General features: G+C 35.5%; 1 protein-coding gene across 3 annotated transcripts in view; it reads right to left on the reverse strand.

Annotated features, from left to right (window-relative positions):
- BABAM2 (BRISC and BRCA1 A complex member 2) overlaps window positions 1–25,460 on the reverse strand; it is a 161,941-nt gene that overhangs the window by 85,139 nt on the left and 51,342 nt on the right. For all 3 annotated transcript variants that reach the window (XM_069009799.1, XM_069009798.1, XM_069009800.1), the window contains exon 6: window positions 23,540–23,614. In XM_069009799.1, coding sequence (XP_068865900.1) covers window positions 23,540–23,614 — 75 coding nt within the window. The remainder of the gene's footprint in view (window positions 1–23,539; window positions 23,615–25,460) is intronic.

A 25,460-nucleotide genomic window follows, 5' to 3' on the forward strand; every position in this document is an offset into this window, starting at 1 on the left:
ACAACAAGAAAGTTTGAACTGGAAGCTTCTTACCCTGTCCTGTAGCACTGGATTGTTTTACTGTTTAATTTGTTTTGTCTTTGAAACAATATATTAAAGAGTACATTATTTACAGAAGTTTTCTGAACTAATGCAATTTTGATGTTCAAACTTTACAACTGATGGGATTTGCCTGATGGTTATCCATTTGGTTCCACCCTGCAGTTATGAACAGTTAAGAGTTCATGGGGACACAGACAATGGTAACTCTTCTACTTCCCACTTCTTCATGAACCTCAGCTCCCCTACAGGCAACAGTTTCAAAATAATATAGCCCTTTAGTTGTCTTGCATGTACACCTATACTGGGGCTCACTACGATACCCCCTTTAGGGACAATATTAAGAATTTTAAAAAAAGCTTAAGAAAAGTGCAGAATTGGAAGTTCTTTCAAAATAGCATGTGAAAATCAAAGTAAGTGCCAGCTAAAAGCCAGAGAAGCCAATACTTATGATGTCATTATAAAAAAGAACAGATTAAACGTATGATGTAAATAGTAGTATTTAAATTCCTATGTATATTAATAAACTGTAAGTCTGAAACCATCGAGCCTTTTCTGCTAAGAAGCCACTTAGAAAGCAGTTGTGTTTTATCAGTGACAAAACTGCAGTCAACAGCATTTTAAGGATCAAGGGAGAAGGAAGATTCAAGTCACATGCATTCTGGGAACTCTCTAAAATTGCCAAATTCAGCTCAATTTTTCTAATTAATCTTTCCACTCTCAGCAACTTGATTTTTGCAAGTCTGTGTAAAATTCTACCATCTTGATATCTCATGTACAAGATTCCTTGTTTTTTACATTATGGCATTTATCTGGAAATGAAGTGGTCTCATCTTTTATTTCTAGGGTTCAAATGCAATGCAAGAAGCTTATCCTCTCTTGTTACTTTCTGAATATTAAGACTAGATGAGATTTCGGCCCACTGTTTTCACTTTGTACGCAGCACCTTCACAGCGGTCACAAAAGACAACCCTCTACACGCACACTCTGCCCCAACCCTCACAACTACCCAATACATCCATTTTCACATCTTTGGAAAATATACTATGGGATGTAGGAAACTATCTGAAGCTAGATATCACCTCTAGCTTCAATTAAACAGGTTGAGAAACACTGCTTTAACTAAAAATATAGTTCAAGTTTTAGCCATCAGAGAAAGTCTAATAGTCCACTCTAATTAAGACTGAATACATTAAACAAAACCAGTAACTGATTGCAGTATGTTCCTTTTAACATCTACAAGTCAGAGTCTCCTGTTAGAGTCACAACTGAAATATCATACAAGCAAACAACATCACCTAGGGAATCCAGTTCTAGATAAAGGCATCTACATAAAATCAGTTCAACATCACACAGAACCAGTTCAAATGTAAGACCTTGTCAATTTAGGGAACATAAAAACTTAGAACTGTGAGCGCAATAATAGAAATACACTGTGCATTTCAACAAACAAAAATAATTATGAGCTATCCATGGAGCATGTAAATATATTTTGTCCTCACAATATAAAGAACTGCTAGTCATCAATACTGAAATTCACCACCACCTTAGTTTTATTTCATAGCTATGCAAAGAATGGACCTTCCTTTACATTAACTTCCTACTTCTACAGCCTATATAGCCATGGGATTAATCTAAAACTTCTGCTAGCAAAGCTATAGCCATACGTTTCTGTTACGTGCAGTTAATTAGCAATATAACAACTCACGTTTAAGTGAAAAATATAATAGACTTGACTTCTTCAATAAATCTATCTGCATTTTCATTTATAGTTGTAAAAGCAAGGAAAATAATTTAATGATTTACTTCAAAAACTGTTCTAAACATATGGTTACATTCAATACTTACCTACGCTTTAAATCCAGAAAATGTCACTGTAATCTTAGCATCACTGAAAGCAGTAAATCCTGGAAAACAAATCAACCTACCTAGAAATGCAACCTCAATTCACACCAGTTTCATTCTACAATCTAAATACAGCTTCACTGAGTTACATACACTGGGAATAGACCCTAATTTTTAGTTCTGCTGGGTACTTCTTTCAAAAGCGTATCTGTTTGCTACAATAAAATGCATAGTATTTTATTTATATTGGTTTCAAACAGTTCAAGAAATAACATTGACTGCAATCCATGGTAAAGTGTCCTACAGCTGAGTATGTTCAAAACCAGCATTGTGAGAGAAGAGAGAACCATTTATTTATCTTCACCCTCCTTTGCACAGTGCTATCATTGCAATGATAAAACTCTTTAGACATAGCTGTGGCATATACAGGCGTGCCTACCCATATGTACGTATACAGGCTCTTTTCAAAGAAGTTACGCTCTAGTTACCAGATGGGCACTGCAGTAATTAGCTCAAATGAAACAGAAGTGAAGATCCTTCCATTCTCTCACTTTTTTGCTGCTTCATTTGGGATTCACACTACAGTCTTGCCAAGTTCTGACCTTTCAGCCCAGAGAGTTACTCACGTCATGAACACAAACTTCCCCTTAACTGTGAAGCTCAAGACTTCTCCCTCTCCATGCAGCATTGTTAACTGTTTGGTCTGCAACAGAACCTACACCTTTGATTTATACTTGGAACCACAGCAATCTCCAGAAAGCTCTGTCTAGACCAAGCCTTCATTTCTTTTGATTGGTCCCCAATCTCTTTGAATAGTTTTAAATAGAAATTGTTAATATTTTTTGCAAATGACCACTGCCCTGGCTCCCTGCGAACACACGCTTTTTAGCCCCTGCAGTCTATGTCAATCAATATGAAAACTTTTAGAGCCTTCATAGTTTGCCAGCAAACTGTGTGCTTTGCATCTGGGCTTTAACACTCTCCCAATGTTATCAATGGCAATATTTACACATACATTAAAAGAAACTTTCAATATTTTCCTTCTTCTCCTTAAAAAAATCATGCTATTTCCTTTTGTCTTCCTCTATATTCAATTCCTCGATATCCTAAACTAAATGAAAGGCTTCATAAGAGCTTTTGTTTGATTTGGGTGTTGCTTTTTAAAATATATTTTAAAATCTTATTTCCATGGCATATGCAATCTTTCTGGAAACAGATGCTTCAATTGCTTGAGCTCCTTCAGCCTGAAATACAAACTGGCTACTTAAACACATCCTTCTTGGTTTTCACTCAGAACAACTGCACTTATTTGACACTAGTTTGTCTTAAGGCTATCTGTGTCCAAACAGACGTGCTTATGATGAGTGGTTATTTGTTTGCTTTTAATAAACATAGAAAAGATATCCTTTTCCACTAGGATTACTCAACACCTACAGATTCGTATCTCTTTTCTTCCCCCAAAACTTTTATTTTCTTCATTCTGAGAGGAGCTTAAACCCCACTGCATTAATCAAGGATAGAGTGTTCCCACATTAAGAAATACTCTCTGCAGGTATTTTTGTATCTATGAAATTGAAGATGCTTTACATTAAAACTTTAATCTTCACAAGATTACTATAATTATTAGTTGCACTATAATAACTGGTTTTGTGGCAACCACATGTTTGATGCTCTACTGTTAAAAGAAGAGCAGTCCCTTTCATAAGTCTTTACTATCTGGAAGGCAGATGTATAAAGATACCAGGAAAGTCCAGAGACAAAATTAAACATCCCAGGTTTTTTCCTAGTGTTTGTTTGCTTTGTATTGTAATTGACTCATTTTTTATAGCTCACAACAAATTATCTTAGAACAAGAAAAGGAACTAACTGAAGGGCATTCTTTGCTGTAGCCAGTTTCACTGTAGAACACACTGATACGTGAGGTACAGTTACTTAAAAACCAGGGAGAAGAGAACAGACACACTCCTGACACTGATGCCATATTTCCTTAGGAAACTGAGCTAAAACTACAGCTAAATGAACACCTTAGTTTATCTGATATATGGTAGGGAAACCCTTGACATAAAAATGTATAAAGAATTCCTTCATGGAAATGTGTTCAGAGGATATCAGCAGTACTTCATTCCCTCCAGAGGTTGTAATTTCCAATTGAAAAGCCATTCTTGAGAAGGAAAAATGAAAACCTCTGTTGTTGTATAGGTAGATAGATGTCCGAGATGACTACGATGGGTATTTGCAGCCAGTCCATTATATGCTGTACTTAAGGTTCAATAAACCTGGAAAGGGGAGGCTCAAGATTGATGGTGAAATGATTGCTGTTTGTATAGCTCCTCAGAAAAAGTCATCCATTCATTTTCTGAGACAACAGTTTAATTCAAAATGTTGCCTTGATTAATAGGGAAGTGAAAAACAGAACAGGGTAAGTATGAGCTATAAAAGTTCAAAGTCTATAAAAACTCTTCATGTGAGGAATATAATCATTCAGATTACTCTTGATTGAAATTACCTTTGGAAACAGAAAAACTAGATGTCTATTGGGTGAAGGAGAAATGCAGAGTGGGCATAGACACATCTAGTACTCATCAGTCTATAATGTACTGCTTGGACAAAGCAGGTGAGGTCTTATCTTACTGCTTGTTGAAGAAAAGTGAGATGACACTATTGAAAACTTTATTTCCTACCTACTTGCATAGGTGAAGAACCACTCGCCACCAGACTGTAGAAAAGCTGCTACACCTTATATAGTATCTCATAGTGTCAACAACTGTCCCCTTGTTTCAGTTCAAATAAAATGCTTTGGTGCACTGTTCACTAACATGATTAATACGATTCAAAATGTTTCTAGTCTGAGAAACACTTTGTTTCACTATGCTTACAGGAAGGGACCTTTCTCTAAAGCCCCATACTTTGTGACCTGGTAACTTGATTATACACAAACTGCTAGTGAACTAATTGACAAGAACATAGAAACATCTGTTTCCTTTGAAGATAAGAGACACTGTATCAGATTAGATTTTGAAATAGGCAAAATAGAGGAAATATTCTGCTGAGTCTTCATGGTACAGAACTTCATTTCTAGTTATAGTCCATGGTTTTTCCACCAATTTCATATGAAATATGAAGTGATGCAACTCTTGTGTTATCATATTTTCAAAGGCAAAATGCATTATCCAGAAAAATGAATAGAATCACAACTTAACTGTCATGACATCATAGATAAGTCTGCACTGACTCTTCAACAATTTTTTAACATTTCAATATATCAACTATTTTTCATATATTCTTTGATGTTCATGTTCAACTACTTCAGCTAAAAAACGGTTTATTCTTAGCAGAGTATCTACATTCCCAGTGACTTAAACACTGCTCTTTAATCTAACATAGTGAAATTATTGTTAATGCCAAGTCCAATAGGAGATCCTTTTTCTTGGCTGTAATTCTGCAGGGACCTTAGGTAATGGAATCAAAATCCTGGGCTTTAAACAAGTGCTGGCACAAACCTAGCTGCAGTAACCAGAGCAACCCTAAGCAATGTTGTAGTTACCTGGTGTCTGCTTACTAGACTATCTTTTTATGAGCCTCAGGCAGGTGGTGAATATATATCTATGCATTAATTCCCACTTAAAGTTAAATTTAATTAAATAAACGTAGGATGTTCTAGTCCTCACCACAAATGATGTGCAGTATTATTCTAACAGAGAAGTTTAGTAGATATTTGCCAACTTTGAGAAAATCCTTGTTAGTGAATATTGCAAATAAACACTGATCTTTAATTTCACTTGTATTATAAAATTATGTCACCTCGCATATTTTGAATTGGTGAAAAACTTCTGGTTGCCTTCATATTTTATCAAGTCCTAGCTTTTTTCTTTTTTTTTTTTTTTTTTTTTTTTAATACAAGGGAAGTTAAGTATCTTCCACATTTCAGCACCTGAAAAAGTAATGAAATGTGGTCTGAGAGTATCCAGCTCTCACATTGAGTTACTTCTATTAATTATTAAAGAAAACAAAACTCAGAAAGAAAGGTAACAAACTTCTGACACTACTACCAACAATAAGTTAGCCATGAGTAGGACTGATCTGCTTTGGGACCTACAGTGTTGTTCTGTCTGAAAGACAGCATTGAGTCTATAAACTGAAAAGAAACAGGTCTTAGACAACAGGCATATAGAAATTCCAAGGACTTTGCAAAGAATACTCTGGTTACGATTAATATACCTTCCAATACTGCTTCTCGAAGTCAAGATGTTTTACTATGCTTTTCACTTGATTAAATAAACAAACTTTATTAATTAAATAAATTCCATATAAGAAAGGTTTTGTTCCCATTGACATACTGGGGGCCTAGCAGGTTCTAGCACAGTTCAGAGCAGATAAGAAAGATGAAAGCCACTGTCTTCAGAAGAGATTCTCTTAGCTTACTGTGGCACTGATCAACCAGACTTCTGGTTTGACCTCTGTGTTGAGAAAACTGGGCTAATACAGAAATGATAACGACAGGTTTTGCATTCTTGTCTGAACTGATGCTGAAGCCAGCAATACTGACACTGGTAACAGCTACCTCAGCACTGGGAATAGCAATTCCTATGTAATGAACAGTTGGTATCATAATAAAATTTCACAAATGAGTTTCTTTCATAAAGTGCTGGATGTTTCATAGGGTAGCCAGGGGAGCTATGAGGCCATTCCTGAACTCAGTTTTGGTATGATCAACCTGACATCACAACAGCTTGAACTGCCATTTACATCCAAAGACCTGAATGCTCACTTGTCAATGTCAGCAGGAAGAGAATGACACCTAAGTCTCACCACTGAAAGCTTACTTCATGCTAAATGAATTTGATGCATGTCATTGTGCACGTGGATAGACTAGAATATAATATCCACTGTCTTCTACTTCATTTTGACATATTGAACTGACATTAAATAATTTAAATAAAGAGCACAAAAGCTTTTGGAAGGTACTATTATTCAAAATATCTGTAGTCTTGAATTCATACATACATGCACTTTAAGCTACTTGTAGCAATTGAAACTATTACTTAAAAAAGACTGAAACAGTATTTAAAAGATAACCTATGACTAAAGCAAAAAATGATTAAAACAGTAATTAAAAACCTTTTCAATTTGTTTGAAATTGATAAAATTGCTCATTTCCTCTCTACCTCCAATACTGCTGTACCAAAGGATATTACTTGAAGACTTAAAAACAACTACTGAATGACAGCTCCTTAAATTGCATAAAGTTCAACCATGATAAACAAATACTCAAATGGACAAAGGTTAGCACACAGAATAGCTTGTACTCACCTATTAATAAATATCATACTAAATTTAGGTTGACAGCCACAACTAAATTAGCAGATGAAGTAATTATTGTATTTGATACTCTATGGCTTAAAATCACAACTACCAGAATCTATTTCTGGTCTGTCACTACAGTACTATAGCAAAACTTCATATACCAGTTTTCTGATCTTAAAATGTGGAAATCAACACATCTTATCAGTCATGTTACAGGGCTTAAGTGAGTACTTCTAAACCTTTAGATTCTGACTGCAAAGTTCTCCATCAATGCCACAGAAAAGAAACATATTAATGTCAATTCCTTTAACTACCACCAACTGCTTTGTGAACAAGAAAAGATTTCAAGTTGCAGAAGCAGTACCAGTATCAGACAACTATCACTGGCAATATAAAATTCTTTTAATAGAAAAAGAATGAAAGAGTAATTGGTCTGATGAGCCAAATTTCAGCCTGATGCTTTTATAGGAATAATAAATCTCTAAAAGCAGGATTCATAATATTGATGCAGAAATACCAAGACAAACTCAAAACTATTAATGCTGCAAAAGACACCACTTCAAATGCTTTTACCTGTCTGAACCAGTTTTGCTGCTTTGACACACCTACAATTCTTGTATATATTTATCCCTCTGAAACACAGAACAAGCACATAACACAAAGAGGCCTTTATATATAATGCCATATAATTACCCTTCACATTTCAGATGGTTTGAAAATCTGTGTTTATGAATATAATTCTGTGATCATGATCCTGTTGACTTCAATGAGGGCAGAGTCCACCTCAAGGAATAAGAAACACAGTCGTCTCTTGACTGGCCTGAACTGCACCAATTGGGCCAATTAGACCAGCCTTTCTAAAAAGCTATCCGAAATATTTGTTTTTAAAAAACTGCACGCAACTAGTTTCACAACAGGAGACATAACACTTCTTGCCTTGATCACTTTCCAGAATCATAAACCTCTTCTTTTTTTTCTAACACAAACACAGGGAAGTGAAACTACCAGCTATTCCTTTCCCACAACATGAAATATAATGCAAATTTCTTTGAAAAACTGGGAAGAAAACCCACCAACCATGAGATACACACCTGCTCTTCACTATAGCCAAAACTCTGGTTTAAAGCTAGAAATCAACTCTTTTTTAATGACAATTTCAGTATATCAGTAACTCCTTGTTTCCAAATGCAAGTGACTTCATTCTCATTACCGAATAATCAGTTACTCTGTGTAGCTGTACTATTATTTTCAGTATTTGTGTAAGAAAAACTGAGAATCTAGATTTAGCGAAGCCACATCATCATTCCAAAGAGTTATATGGCAATTTGCATTCCATACAGTGTAATTAACTATAAATATATTGCTTTGTAGGCATTATTGATCGAAATCTATGTTTTACATCTTGTGTCTGCACCATATCTAGCCTTCTATGAAACACACTGTAGGAAGAATACAACAGAAAGGAGTAAAATTTACTCTCATTGCTCTAGTCCTTTAAAAATAATAATAATAATAATTAAAAAAAAAAAAAACAAGAAAAGAATGAATCATTTTGCTGCTCTGAAATTACAAGTACACATTAAGCATCAGTTCATTTATTGAAAAGCAGCCTACCTGCTTTTCAGCATGTAAATGCTTCCAAACCACTGAAGAGCTGTGCAACCAATAATTTGTTGTAGAAAGAAATTTAAGACTGCAATAAGAACCAAAACATTGTATCAATCTGGAATTGTATGTCACTAACAGATTTTAAATGCTTCCCCCTCATTTTATATATGAAAACCCAAGAAACTATGACTTGCCCTCTCAGCTTCTAAAGGAATCTCTTTAAGAACCTCAGGAAACAAAAAATATAAACATTGTTCTTCCTGATCCTTCATGCTGATAATCTCATAATGACATAAGGAAAGAGAAGACACTGATGCTCACTTTGAGGCTTTAGAGATATTTGGTAATGCACCAAATACATACTTGTAATATACCAATCTGTGCACCACCCATGGACACACAGGGATGCAAAGGGCACATATTGTCCTCTTTTTGTGTTTAACAGTTTTGGTCACTCAAAGGTGAGTTTGAGAATTCTGGTATTACTGCTAAACTTGAAAAAGAAATACCCTGCTAAAAATAGAATGCAAATTGAAAAACAGTGGCTATTCACTTTTGAACTTACTTCGTGATTTCACAATCTTAAAATAAAATGTATCATTTTCCCACCATAGATATCAATGCCCAGTAATTTGTCGTCATTCTCAAAAGAAATACAAGACATATTGAAAAACAATAAATAAACATTTTGCTAACAATTACATTTGTAGACCACCAGGATAGAACTGCTACGAAAAACTCTTATCTTCATATGCAAATTCCTGGAACACACACAAAATCAAATTCATTTCCTTTTTCTTAATTTTACAGGCAAGCTTCTAAACAAATGCAATTGATAACAGTCTCTAAGTATGGTGGGAAAAAAGATAATAAAATAAATCAGGCCTAGTATCCAGAGAAGGATTTACACAAATAGATAAAAAGTAAGTAGGTGCCTAAAAATTACCATTTTATGTTTCTGATGGCAGAAAGATTTGAATTTTAAATCAAATATTCATTTAAAGCTAGAACATGTATCAGCACTAATTATCAGACTACTTCTTCCCCTGCCAACAAAACCTTTTTTTCAGACACAGTATTCCTTCATGTGCTATTTGGAAGGAAATACTTCTCTGCAATAAAAATTCCTTCCGTATTTTTTTTCACTCCCTTCCAACTTACACCAAACAAGAAAGCATAACAGACATCCTTTTATGGTTAAAAAGATCCTGACCAAGGCTCTTTATGTTCTTGGACTAGCAATGCCCACATTACCACAACACTTTCTTGACTTAATACAGTTTGAAGATGAGGATGATGCTTTCCATGCTCCAGGCTGAACAGATTTGTTAGGAAGACATGTGCTGACAGATATGCTTAAGATAATAAGGTCATTGATTAATCAAGAAAGGAGTCCATTAAAATAATGGAATTAATATATTTGTAGATGGTTACTTAACGGGACACTGTCAAGGTATTGTTGTCAATTGTTGAATATTCTCTTTTCAATCAGCATTAATAAATGCTTGGTTCCATATTTGTCCAGCTTTCAGCATGTTAGAAGCTGGATTGCAATTAATGGTTGCATTAAAAAAAAAAAGTGAACAGTCCTGAACTAATAATTTATTTAAAGTGATAAATTGAGCATTTACAAATATTTTGTTTTCCATGTAATAGTTTTGCAAATATCTGTACACCCTCACACACAGGAGAAACAAACAAATATCTGGAAACAACACCATCAACGTTTCAAACTAGTGATTTCAAAAGTTTACATGTAGTAAGCTTCCAAAATATTAATCTCAAGAAGAATCTTTTTTATTGTATTTTTCAAAGAATACAAAATTAGAACACAAAGATGAAGAGATAAGACTTGTTTCCAGTCTTACTCTGTGATTCAAAAAACTCTAATGTTTTGTACAGCTGTAAATATCTTAATTGAAAGTACATTCCCAAATTGCCTTAATATGGTAATGCAGAGATTATTCATCTTTCTCTACAAATTCAGACTCTTGTTTGTTCTGTCCAACCCCAAAATAGCTTTTGCATATTAAATGAGCAGTGAAGAGTCTTCAGAGTGAAAACTTACTATTGATTCTCTTAGCTTACATTAAAGGAGAGATTTCCTTCACAGTAACAGTGATGACCAACTCAGTGGAGGAAGAAGAAAATCAGCTGCACCATGAGCTACCACAAATGTTCCAAAACTGACCACTTGACTAAAGTTTTATTTTTAAACTGTATAATCCCTTCGATGGGCATTCCCATATTGATTTAAACAACACTGATAGAAGATTAAGCTGCAGGAAGGAGTTCACAAACAAATTCAACCAAATGCCTTGGTGCTAAGCAAGTGTAAATATTGGGCCTTCATACCACTTGAGCCAAGTTGTTCTAAAACTTTCTGGATGATGAAAAAGTTTTGAATGTCAGCAAGTTTTTCATTCTAGTGTAGACATACTGTAATAATTTTTCTCCCATTTAATTTCATTTCAGATTCAGTGCATATGCAAGCACTCTTTCCAGATGCCTCCCCACTCTCTTCGCTCCTTTCCTTGACCTGTTTTTAGTCTCAAAAGATAATTAAGTTCACAGAAGCTCTATGAAGATCAGCAGTCAGGTAGAGGAGAGACCCAGTTGGTTATTCCACCAAATGCTGCAACAGGTAAATTCAATTTGCTATGACTGGCAGCAATTGAGGGGTAAAATACTGAAAACAGTTCCCATCTTCTCACTGAATAAATTGCTACAGAGGACACACGGAAGAACAGTAACAGCATAGCATAGAGATTCAAGAAGATGAGAGATTAAACCTGTACAAAACGAAGCTTCACTATTTCTACTGCTCACAAATCTGGTCATTTTACTTAAAACCTACATCTGTGTGTGCCAGAAAACTGCTCTAGGAGTCCTGATAAGCACACACACACTTTCTGTGTTGATGAAGAGCATGGCAAAATTAATTAATTTTTTTTTTCAAATCCCATTTATACAGATCACTATTACAATTTTCCAAGTTTCCTGGGAATGCATCCTTCCAAACCTAAGAGACTGCAATTTTTTCAACCTTACATGGATCTTTGCTTCTTAACAGGCTTCAAATGACTCTCAGTTATTTTCTATTAAATTATCTCTTTGTGCTATACTTTCTTTTATATTTAATATTGAAGCACTATATTAATACAATGCTTATTGATACACAGTTACTCACCTTCTTGTAACAGTGATAACATTTTTGTATCAGTGGCATATAACTTTCTACACCATTTTTCCAGGAGGGATAAGTTTATCCAGCTATATTCACAAAATTCATAAAGAAACCAAGGAAAAGTAATTCTGCATACTGCAATGCCGCCTCACATGAGTCAGAGAAATAATATATGTGCCTCCAAGTTGCTTTAATAGGTATAGTCTCCTAAATGTGATACTATCATTGCCTGAAGGCCTGTAAACGGGCCTGCAGCTTGATCACACATCTTTTCAAGAAAGAACTGGCAACATGTGGTAAACAACAAAAAAAAAAGAAACAAAGAGAATATTTTAGCTATTAAGTTGCTGCCATACAGTAAAACTGATGCTGCAAGAACACAATCGTAAAATGCCAGTCTTGTTTATTACAAATTCAGTTTCACAGCTTCTTATGAAACATTTGCTATTGCATCAAGAGAATCTCTGGTAATTTCATTCCAACATTTCTTTTGTTTTAGGAGAGCTCATAAAGCACTCAGTCCTAAAGCATTGTATTATTAACGCCTCAGTCTTTCATTTCTACCAAACAAATAATATCCACCTATAATTTCCACATCTCAAAAAAAAGTTTCAACAATTTCTGATTTTATATTAAAAAAAAATAAAACTTGAAAAGGCAGTTTGAGTTGCCATGTAAAAATGAATATTAATACAAGACAAACTGCTCTTCTGTTCAGTAGCCCTAGTGCAGTCAAGGTTAATTACACAGAACAAAGGCCAGAAATTACTGCCATTTTAACAGCCTCTTATTGACATTGTCAAAATAAATGATATGCATAAAATGAAATGGATACACAAAGGACTACATTCTACCTAAAAAGGTAGGTGTTCAATTTGTAAACAAAGATGAAGCACAGCCTTAAGAATATAAAATTAAAATTGTACTTCAGTTTAAGTATTTCTCACACTGACTGCAAGTCAGATTGCATGTACTCCGCTCTCTGCTCTGCCATTTATTTGCTTTTCAATTTTTTTTTTTTTAGTAAGTGGAACAGTTACAGTGCTTTCCTTTCACGCAGAACACAGCTCGATTCTGTGAACTTTAAAAAGAAGATATAATTGAAGTTCTAAGTATCTTCAGAGATACAGTTATTGTCCAAAGGTGAAGAAGTGTCTTTATTTGTACTCAAGAACAGTAAAGAATGCTACAGCAGCACAACAGTAAGAATCCATAATAGTGGAAAAATGGCCGAGGAGAAAAATCTCCAGCAACTCTGAAGTCATACAACTCTTCCTGCTGACAGTTGTGGCTTGTTTTTCCTTCAGAAAAGTGTGTCAAAATGAACTGGACTTAAACGACTGCTAATTGTAACTGTGATGCATTGTATAGGTTAGAGAAAGAGAGGGTAGAGGAAGAACACTGCTCTGGTTAAATCCTTGGACAAGCTCTCTACTCACGGCTCAGGACTCTACTCTGAATTTGCATATACCTAGCTTGTGTTTCAAGTGCTGACTGAAAAACAGAGGTTTTTTATCATATGTCACAACTCCTGTGAACAATATATTAAATTAGAACTTGTGAGATGATCAGTTACTATTTTCATCTAACCTATGTAGGGAGAAAAAGTGACGATACCTACATGTATGTGAAAATGGTAACCTGGGTGTAATTTGACCTACATTTCAAGAGCTTATCTAATCACTTAACAATAGTAAAATGAAAATTAAATAAGATTTATTACTTAAAAAAAAAATAATGAATCTAGGTGAAATGAGATAGAATTAATGATTTTATCTAGGGCACACATTATAAATGCTAAACAATGAGAATAATAATTTGGAATGAGCGTGTTTATTCTTTGTTAACCAACACATTGTCCTCAGGGTTTTGCAAATGAATCACTGATTATTTACATACCATCAGTCAGTCATCAGTTTTAGTCAAGACATCAGTCATATTTGTCTAACATTCTTCTACACCAGAAAAGATGTTGCTGTAAAACACAGAACATCTGATATCTCTGAATATATAAATACATTCAAATATATTAAAAGCACATATATTTTGGTATTTATTACTTAAGATAGCTACAAAAGCAAATAATTAAAATGACAAAATATGGCAAGAGATGGAACAGCATTATCAATTTAACTCTAGTTCACTATTTTCCTTCACCAGAAGGACTTCCTATTGGTATTGTTATGGGTACACTTAAGTATTATATGTGCACTCCAGACAGTTCATTTTGCAACTCAAAATCAACATTTAATTCACGGACATCTTTTTGCCCAAATTTTGATGTACTGGTAACCTGTTAAGGCCTAAGGAGTGCACCTTATTGCACCCAGTGAAGCCAAACTAATGCTCCTCCCCACTGCCCCTTCCCTCCCATGGACGTGCTGTTTGCAATGATTACAGGTCCCAGCACATGAAAGACGTACAAGTTCTAGCATGAACACCTAAACTGTTAAAACAGAAATAGAGAGTCAAGAGATCTAAGTTTTATTTGTTGTTCTTTCACTGAGATGCTGCTGGACAAGGCAGACTTTCCTTCAGCCTTCTCCATCTACAGTCTCCTTCTAAAATAGAAACTACCTACATACACCTTCTGTAAACAAGCAACTACCTTCCTAAACAGAAGTTACTATAGAAATTAAAAGCTTGATAGGAACATGGCACATTATTAGCTAGCAAATGGTGAACAAAATGCTGTGCATTCTTTTGGTAACATGGAAGAAAAAGAGCAGAACATTCTAGCTTTTTTTGTATTTTTACTTTATGTTTTATGGTATTATGATTAATGACATTGCCAGTATCAATTAGACAAAAATAAAAGTGATGAACCAGTCAACCTCAGAATGTTTACTGCTGAGGGTAACTTATTCAACATTAAAGCTTTAATTTTTTTATTTTTAGCTTCAACCTCTAAACCTATGAAACGGAGTAAACGTGATTAGTGTTACACACTCCACTACATGATTATTTTACTGACATATATTTAAAAAAAAACTGAAACAAAACCTCATTTCAAGACTGACAGCCATCAAAGAATTTTGTATACTTAACAAAAAAAAAGCTACCAATGCAAATCACAGAATTCAAACCAAGCATGAGTAAGAATCATATGAAATCACCACACAGACACACATTCATGTTAGTACTATTCTTTCTTATGAAGACATAGTCTAGTAAGCTGAAAGCCAGAACAAAAGAACCCAGAACATTAAACCAACCTAGTCCTTGTAACAGCAACTGGCACTTTTGTAAACAAAATTTACTTTAAAACCTCAACATATGAGCTGCTGTAGGATTTAAGCCCTGATCTGAAGCCTTAGGAAGGACCCCAATACTTGAATGAGTATGGCTCATGGCTGTAGGCTTAGCATGGAAATATCCCTCATAAAATCCTACCATCGTGCTTTATGCACTTCTGTATCTGCAAATACAGATTTGCTGGTTCATGAGTTTTACAGATTATTTGCTACCTTCAAATTCTGTGCTCAACAACTTCTCAAATATTTTTTCCTTCAAGAAGAAACAGCAGTGGAGAATGAATGCAAGAGTTTTAAAAACACACATTTCCAAGATCCACTTCCCAGTTTAAGACCACTGTACATTGCTTGTTCTACATACTATGGGCGGACCACGACAGATAAAACAAGCACCATCATTATGTAATAACCTGCAATTATCTTTATGGCTATTGAATTCCATTCTTCCTATGCAATACATAAAATGCAAATGTAAAGCAATAGTACAAATTACAAGCCCTAACAAGGCAGTAAATCTGAACCAAGTCACGCAACATAACGTGTCTATAAACTTTCCCACCAGATGCAAAAAAGGCTTTCAAAAGCTGTTCTTTTTAACTTATTTTTCTTAATTTTTTAAAAGAAAATTAATGAAACCCCTCATCTCTAGTCATATCTGAATAGCAAATTAATAGTTCTACCAAATTTGAGGAGAATTCACAGAAATTGAGATGAATATTTTAAGATTTATCAGTAGATGTGGTAGTCCTTTCCTTTACTATTGCATTATAAAAATAAAATGCATAAAAATAAAAGAACTGTCATCAGAAATATGGTTGATTGGAGATTATGAGTCATATTAAGATCATAACCTATAAAAATCATCAGCTGTGCAGAATGAGCTGTTGCAGTTGACATATCTTATTAACAAAATCTTCCAATAAATTACAGAAAAAGCTGATTTAAAAAAATTGCTTTTGGCTTTCAGCATATGGAGTTTAAGGTGCTCCTAACACTAACATGTTTTATGTGGTTTTAGTGACTAGATGCTACAAACAAGTCAGCTTGTTCTGGAAAAGTCGTACTAATAAATTTAGTGAGAGTGAAGGGAGGGGTTTTTTTTCCAGAATTCAAATGTAATACGTTTTGATCATAAAGTACACTTTTAGAGAGCTTTGCTTCCCTTGGTTTGTGGGCAGAAGATACTAAGAACAAAATCATGAAAGGATGACGAATTAAATCATAGTGTCTGTAAGTACTTCTGCAGCTTCACTGAACTACAGCAGTTATCACTTTACTCTTAACTCTCCAATACCAGAATCAGTAGATTCTGTGACAAAACAAGAGCTCACCTATTCTGAAAAACTCTGTGAGGTCAATAATACAACTACAATGTAAGACCAGCCAAGAAGCAAAATACAGTGGAATATGAAAGATATTCTACACTTTTACCTATGGTGACAAGTGAAATATCTTGCAACATAAAAAGCCAAAACAAAACCCCCAAACCTTTACAGCTGACAGATCTTGTGTTTTTAAGCTATAATGAAAACCTAGACACTTAAAATATTTCAGCACCGAAAAAGTCTAGTTTTCTGATTCCACAACTTTTTAAACTACCAGAAACATTTCATGACATGAAGACTCTTTTTTTCCCTCCCCATTTTATTTTTGGCCTCAGTCCACATGTAAGATCCCCTGCTTGGAGTTTTGCCTGCTTCTGGCACTCAGCTGCTACTATGACAATGGCCAACATATTGAGGTAAAGGAGCACTTCCTCACTGGTACTTTGTTATTATTTTCAAAGAAAAACATGGACAGCAAAAATAAACTGCAGATTACTGGGCACTGGCTAAAATGAAAGATTCTAAGAGACAAGCATCAATGACATCTATTACCGAAAAATGTCTTCTGCAAACAGCTTATATTTATTTTCCCAGTCTCTAGATCATGCAATTTACTGTCTTCAGCTGCTACAAACTCTGCTGTTTCAAATACTGCCAGTACTAACTTGCACAGACCCACTTCTAATCTAAAATCTCAATGGCCCATTTTAATTATGTGTTATAAAGTTTGCCCTTATTAACAGAAGAAATCCAGACAATCTTTGATGATCCAATACTCTGTTTAAGTAAGTTAATGCTGGTATGGTAATCAATCTAGTGAATATTGTACTGCCATCTACTCTAAAAATTTAAAATATTTGCTCCAAATGCTTGCTCAAAGCTCATTCATTACGGAATGCAATTTCAGGAAGTTAACTTTGTGCCTTTGTCACAAAGTCTTAAGTAGTATATTAACATCAATCCAAATTAGCCTAAAAGATCTCTATGTAAAGCATGGTCAGAGTATTGTGAATCATGAGAACTACATATTATTTCAGGATTATCTATCAGTCTCATAAACTTCCAGTTTTGCTATTGGTAAAAGAGTAAAATGACACCAGGCACCACAGACCTGACAAGCTTCATATGGTATGCAGGTCCATCATTCTATCCAATACAACACAAATATGTTTTGGAAGGTAGTCATACAGTAGATGCTGCATAACATCCTATGCTCCTTTGAGAGGCAGCTGCCTGGCATAGACTAAAACAGTCTAGTGCAAAAAGATCAAGTTATATCTGAACTCTGCATCGTTCTTGCCACTGACTTTGTGACCTCAACACACTACACATCAGGTTTTAGTTAAGTCAGCTACAAACAAAATCAATGAAGTTCAAAAGCAAAAGAAAATATTATTCTTTTTCACAATATTTAGCTCAGGTTTTTTAAACAGCGGTAGAACTTTTTATACAAGTGTATTTGTGTTTTGGTATTTGCAGCAGTTTAGCACAAACCTTAAATGCTGTCAAATAAATCAAACTGCTAAAGCACAACAGTAAAGAAACTGGCCTGGAAAAAAAATTCATTTGACCCTGCATATTACATTTTTGTTTGTTCTCTACTATAGTTAATTACTCAAACATAGACAAGTATTGCAGCCTTTTCACAGTACCTGGAATTTAGTCTATGTTGTAAACAAAAGTTGCAGTGAAGTCTTTTAAGAGACTTCCAAATGATGAAATCAGAGTAAGGAAAAAAACACAAATATGTTCTTATCTTTCAATTTGAACTTGAGAATAAACCTCTTCCATTGACAGTCTTACACACAACTGTTTGGCCCCTGGCAATGTGTCTAGACAATGTCTGTTATTTATTTCAGTTCTAAAAGATATGCACTAAATACAATGGTCATCACAAAAAAAAGCACCCCCAAAAGAAACAGGTCTGTGTTGCATATTTCCTTTACACTTCAACAGTGAGAAATTATTGGAAGGCTGCTGGTCACAGCACCATAGCTAAATTAGTCCTGATCTTAGCTATTCACCAGAGCACAACAAGCAGCTACATACACATAGGAAATGAGTACTTTAAAAGATATATACAAGAACGTGGTGTCGATCAGGGAACATCTTACTTAGTCAACACCTAAAAAACCCCAATGCAAGTAAGAAGAAAAATACCTAAATGTCTTGTTTTTAGCAGCACCACCGGCAACGTACTCTGAAATTCACTAAGACTGCGCAATCATACTGCAGTCACATAATCAAGTACAATTTGCAAATTACTGAGCTGGAGATTTTTAATGATTTGTCATTATGGTTACATATGTGCCCCTAGCTGACAAAAACTACTAAGAATGAAGCAAAACTACACAGAATGAATGTACCCAGGTAGCCAAGAAGGTCAATGGCATCCTGAGTTGTATCAGCAATAGTGTGGCCAGCAGAACCAGGGCAGTGCTTGTCCCCCTGTACTCAGCACTGGCAAGGCCACACCTCAAATGCTGTGTCCAGTTCTGGGCCTCTCACTACAAGAAAGACCTTGAGGTGCTGGAGTGTGTCCAGAGAAGGGCAACAGAGCTGGGGAAGGGTCTGGAGCACAAGTCTTAGGATGAATGGATAGGGCACCTGGGTTATTTAGTCTGGAGGATTTGAAGCTCAAGAATGACCCTTATCTCCCTCTACAAGCATCTGAAAGGAGGTTGTAATGAGGTGGGGGTTGGCCTCTTCTCCCAGATAACAAGTAACAGGAGAAGAGCAAATGGCCTCAAGTTGCACCAGAGGAGGTTTAGGTTGGATATTAAGAAAAATTTCTTCACTGGAAGAGTGATCAGGCACTGGAACTGGCTGCCCAGAGAAGTGCTGGAGTCACCACCTCTGGAGGCGTTCATTTGATGTGCAGATGGGGCACTTAGGGACAGACATGGGGTTTTTAGTGAACTTGGCAGTGCTGGGCTAATGGTTGGACTTCATGATCTCAGAGGTCTTTTCTAACCTAAAAAATTCTATGAAAATTTCAAAGAGGTATTTCAGATGTTGAGCCTATTACCTTTTCTATTACTGTGGCATACAAAGTCTCTGTAAAGAGGCAGAAATGTGAACTAGAGACTGACTCTCAAAATGAGTACGTACACCGAATACTTCCCTTTATAAAATACTGTGGAGAAAATTAAAAATGCTGCAACCAACAGAAAATAATTTAATTCAAAACGAACATGCTGATTAAAAATCCAACTGCAAAAAAGGCAAAAGAAAAGTATACAAGGATTTTCCTGAGCCAAAGCCACATTCTTTTCAAATAAGAGAATGTTAATGAAAGATTTATCATAATAAACTTCGCAGTAGTTTGAGCCATCAGCTTGATTCTGCGGCTGTTTCAACACAAAGTTTTCACTTATATCAAATGGATTTGCATAAGAAAACAATTTGAAAGTGTATACAAAGGTCCACATTCAATTAAAAACCTTTGCATTAAAGTATAACTTTCTAAAAGAAAAAATAATGAATGTGCTTTTTAAGTGTAAGCCAACATTTCTTTTAGAACAGCTCTTTAGCATAGAAAATACACGACGCTTTTTCTTTCAAATGTAAAGGAATATGCCAAGAGAAGTTATGAAAAGAGATTTATTTGCTGCAGACATTATAATGGGTATAACGTTTCCAACTAAATAAAATCTGAAGAAGTTTTACTAGAATAACTGAAGAAATTTTGCTACAATTTTAGAATTCAAAGGAAGAAACAGTGTACCCTGCATTGCTCTTTTGACTATCCTCAGTCTTCTTAATATACTCAGCTATTTCACTTAAAACACACACACACTTGAACTCAATTTTAAATTTAGTACCATGATACCTTTGAAATAACCTGGCAAATTCTCCTCTCCAGTCCATAACAATACAACTTATGTTACACCTTCAAACTTTTATTCTTTATAGGAAAAGTACTATCACCACAATCAGTACAAAGATGACAGAATAACATCTTGTATTTCCAGAGTGTATTCTCAACAACCACAAAGATTTTGTAACACTGCACATTGATCTCACAGCTTACATCCTCAAACCTGAGTACTGGCTTATGACACAAAGCTTTAGAGTCATGCTTATAGTGTGACTACCTACTGACATCCATAAAAATCAATAAAAACTTCAGAACAGCATTAGAAATCACTGGGATACTATGAATGATTGATTAGGCAAAACCAATGGTCTTTAGTATTTCAACAGATTTTAATACAAGTAGTATAAATTAAATATAAAAAAGAGGATGTCAGAGAAAGCACAACATAGGTTTGAACTTTGCAAATCCCTACAGAGAAGCTACTGCACACTATAAGGTGGGCTACAGACTAGAACAAAATTCAAAGACATTAAATTCTCCAGTAAAACATAAAGCTGTTAATACACTAACAGCCTTCAATTACTGATTGTTCTTCCACCTTTCAGGGTAATATATTAACAATTATTTCCACTACATCAATAGACACTCTATCCATCATGTACCATAATCCAGAAGGCAGCATCGAAACCAGCATAACTGGCAGCCATGATGGGAAATAAACTGTTTTATTGCAATACATTAAAGGTCTATTTGTGTCAAAAGTCTCATCCAAAGAAAAGATACAGACAGCTTAAAAAAAAAACTAAACCTCTCTTTTTTTTTTTTTTAATAGCTTTACAAATTTGGAGCAGTCAGAGTACAATTATTTCAACCACAACAGAGTAGCTCTGATTCTACCTGCTTTTATGTTGTTTATGTTGTTGTCACATGAGATGACATTCATTTAGCTCAGAATACAGGAAGCTAAAGGCAACAACGGTGTAAGATCAATGCCTGCTACAAAGCACACTCTCATAACCAACGCAGGAGCCTAAATCAAACCATTTTTCTACTCTCAACAAATACTTCTGGAATAAAAGGGTATTTCTTCTGTGGCTACTCAGCCAGACTACATGTCACTTTCCTACTACAGTTAACTTGCCAGTTTGCACTGAAGAAGCCTAAGAAAACTAGGGATTTCACTAGTACATTGTCCATCAAGAAGGATCCGCTGCTGTAAAAAATTAGGCTATTACATACAAAAAGACATCAATTTTAAAACCCCAAAGCTAAGACATTAAGGCTTCTGAAATGTCAAAACAAAGGAAGACTGGGAAACTTTGATTATGCTACCTGCTCTGTATGTCTCTTTACCTCACACTACATATGCATGCAAAAGAAATACATGCTTTCTTTCAGACTAATGAATCACTCAATACTCAGGATGAACAAAGCTCCAGGAAGAGACTTGTGGAGCACTAATGATTGTGGACCACAGTATATGAACCTTGTTTACAGAAGATGTTTAGTGAACATGATTGGAATTACAGTAAGGAGGAGTATGCTGTCATGCATTAAAGCATTACTCTTCAGAAACAACAGCAGGTTCTGCTTCCATCACGGGGTTCCTACATGACGACAGTTACCTAAGTCATACATAACCTTCCAACCTCCAAGTTACTCCAGAAACTGAACAGAGAGGTACAAGACAGCCCTCCAACTGAAGCTATAGAACATATTGCTTCTGCACTTGACCTCAAATTCTTGATTCATTTAAAATTCTTCCTGAAAAATACGGCACTTGGGAGTTCTGGCAGGAGCAGACAGCATAGTTCACGTTAGACATTCTCAGTCTTCTTTTTCCCATAGAGTCTTTCAGAAACAAATCCTGGCTATCTCCTGCAGTCTAGGTGAACTGTTGCTGTGTCCTGCTTAACAACAACCTTCCCCAAAAGGCCTCAGCCAAGCCTCTTACATGTGACTGGAAACATTCCCATTCAATGAGATGAAAAAGCCCAATGAAAGACAGCCTCTGGGAGCAGAGCTGCTACTTATGAACACAGGAATAAACTGAAAGTATCTGCATACTTTTGAGAAGCAGCTCATTACTCAAACAGAAAACAATCTACAGAAGGTAGAAAGATCATAGGATTCCAATCTCAAACTGCCATCAGAAATTCCAGATAGTTGTGCCTGCCTTTATTTTCATGGTTTGTAGCTTGAGACATCTTATTTGGTGAAACACTGAAAACTCACACTTGCAATTGTGATCTAACAATAGTTGAAGACTCCTAACAATAAGATGAAGAGGAGGTAATGGAATCCACACTGACAATTTCATCTCAACACATCAGTTTTTAAAGATTAAGTAGCTGTTCCTCTTTCCAAATATTTAAAAGTAAATAGCTGATTAAGAAGGCAGACACATGATTTAAAGGAAAGATGAGTGCTGGCAACATCAACTAACTCAAACCTTGTCTGCAGTGGAAGTTCTGGCACTTCATTCTGACAGTCATGATAGACAGAAAACCGGATCTCTCACAGCATTCTCTAAATATAGTAACATTGACCTTATGATGGGCTTCCACAATAGCTGCTTCAAAGAGAGACTGTCCCTGTGTTGTGAAAACCACTCATTTCAATTTCTTCCATGGTGCTAGTTCATCACGGATTGCTTTTTCTGTTTTTATTTCTCCTCTTAGCATAGAAATAAACGCGCTTTTTTTCCCAACTCGCAAAAATACTTTATATCCCTATTTTCAAAAGGATCTGGTCAAATTTGTGTTCATTGTGAACAGTGAAGCAAAGTGATCACTGAAGCTTTCAATTCAAGTAACCAGAATTTGCTTTCATTCCCTATTAAGAAATGGTATATTTAGTTTGATTTTCTGCTTCTACTGTCAAGGCTACTGGTACAATTGAGACTGTTCATTAAAAATCCAAACACTAACATGTCATGAAATTCCACAGATTCCTATAGAAGATCCCACTAAAGTGGAACACAAAACAACAGTATGTCCAACAGCACCTTTCCAAAACAAAATTCAATCAGATTTAGAAATGGTGAACTTTCAAACTCTTGGAGAGAAGGAAGGTGGGAATGTCAAAATAATTACTAAGGAGACTGCAATAATTCATACTCACTCACAAATACTCTCAACTTAGACAGTCATTTTACCTTGAGAAGGTATGTAGGAATATTGCTGAAATCGACAGGCAACTTCAAGAGGAAGCGAGCCGAGAATTCTCCAGTCTGTGGAAAAAAGGTAACACTAATGAGACCTGGTAGCTAAAACAGAACAACAAACATTCTGAGGATTAAAAACTATCCAGAAAAATGTCTAAGAGCTCATACCAAACAAAACTGCTGAATAGAAGTACTGGAGAGGAAAAAAAAATTACAGATTTCACAGGTGTCATATGAAAAAAACCCTTAAAAAACATTAACTATCATTGCCAGTAAGCCAACAGCAAAAAGTAGTTAGAATAAAACAATGTGCATGACAAAAAATCAGACTATATTTTGTTATGCCCTAAATATAGATGTATCTTGGCTGTACTCATTTCCGGACAAAGGACTGGCGAGACCTGCAAAGAGTCTGAAAGCAAAGCTAAAAACCTGACAAATTGACATGAGCATATAGATAGAACAGAGGCATCTTTACAAACTCTGCAGACATACGTACAAGAATTTGTGTTTAGAAAGATGAGCATGTATCAAAAGTGTCCTCTGAATAAACTTAGAGGAAAAGAGCTGAAGTAGGAGGTTTTAAATAATTTGTTTTCAGAATTATGTAACTCTAAACACCTAGACAACCATCTACTGAGAATTTGCCAAGCGTCCCATACACATTGCTCTTTTTTACGTATAAAGGGTATGGGAAGGAAATGGAAAGGATTTCCTTTCTGTTTCATACACTTCCTTAAAACCAGACTTTGTCCACCTGGTTATGAAGCAACGAAGTTAACTGGTTTTTAAAAACAAATGCCTGCCTGATTTCCTCCATATTAATTTTTTGTTATCTCTATTTTTCTTAGTTCAATAAAGTAGCCACAGAGCAGCTATATTTGTTAGGTAGGTTGAATTAGCAGTAAAGAAAGTGTTAAACATTAATTTTATGCAATTAAGCACAAAAAACTGGAATAATTTGAGACAAGCTAGCCAATTTGTCAGTGCCACTTTGTTTCTTGGTCTATTGACCAGGCATGAACTAGAGATAACTCATGCTATCTCTAAGTCACTAAACAAGAAAAAACAAGATCTGCAATGAAACTGAAATCTTTCCAATGGTACCTTTCAAGTTATATAATTTGCCAAAAGGGTTTGTGTGACATTGGGCTGTAATCCAACCTTACACCAGCTAGCTGAGAATTGGCCTTCGTTTCTGGTAGTCACAAAAGATAGGCAAAGAAATTGCACATAGAAACACTATGCAACAAAAAGTGAGTGTATATTAACATCCAACTGTGAAACCTTTCCTGATTACACCACTTGTGAGGAGAGATGCCAGCTTTCTGATGCTGTATTACTGATGTACGCAGAAAAATCACCAACTTCTTGCGCACGTAGAACATGAAGACTGCTACAACGACAGTCAGGGCCCTTACTTTTTATCCAGAGTGAAACAGATATTACAGATGGTGCTTCTCTTCTGGACTTTCAAAAAATGCCATACAACATTTGCCATAAAATCCAGAAAATGATTTTCCGTATAATACTAAGTCTGATAAACTGGGATGGCCACTGAACAGAGGAACGGCCTCTGACCAACGCTGCTCTGATCATCAGCTACTCCAAAAAGTCTAGATCTTTCATGTAATTCAATCAAGATTATTTTGCAAACTAATACTTCCAAAGGTGCTCTGGCTGGACAGGGAGCAGCCCCTGTCCATGGTGCTCACCGCCCCAGCCCCAACCAGCTGGATACAGGCATCAGGTTGAGACAGATGAATTTCTGGCCACAGCCCTAAGCGATTAAATATTTAATGTCTCCTGCATCCGCTGGTACTCCGCCAACATGAAGCTACTAAGCTAGATAATAGTTTGTCAATTCATCATATGTCTTGGAGACTTGCACTTCAGGAAACTGGAGATAGTG

The sequence above is a fragment of the Aphelocoma coerulescens genome, chromosome 3 (genome assembly GCF_041296385.1).
Source record: "Aphelocoma coerulescens isolate FSJ_1873_10779 chromosome 3, UR_Acoe_1.0, whole genome shotgun sequence".
Classification (NCBI taxonomy): Eukaryota; Metazoa; Chordata; class Aves; order Passeriformes; family Corvidae; genus Aphelocoma; species Aphelocoma coerulescens.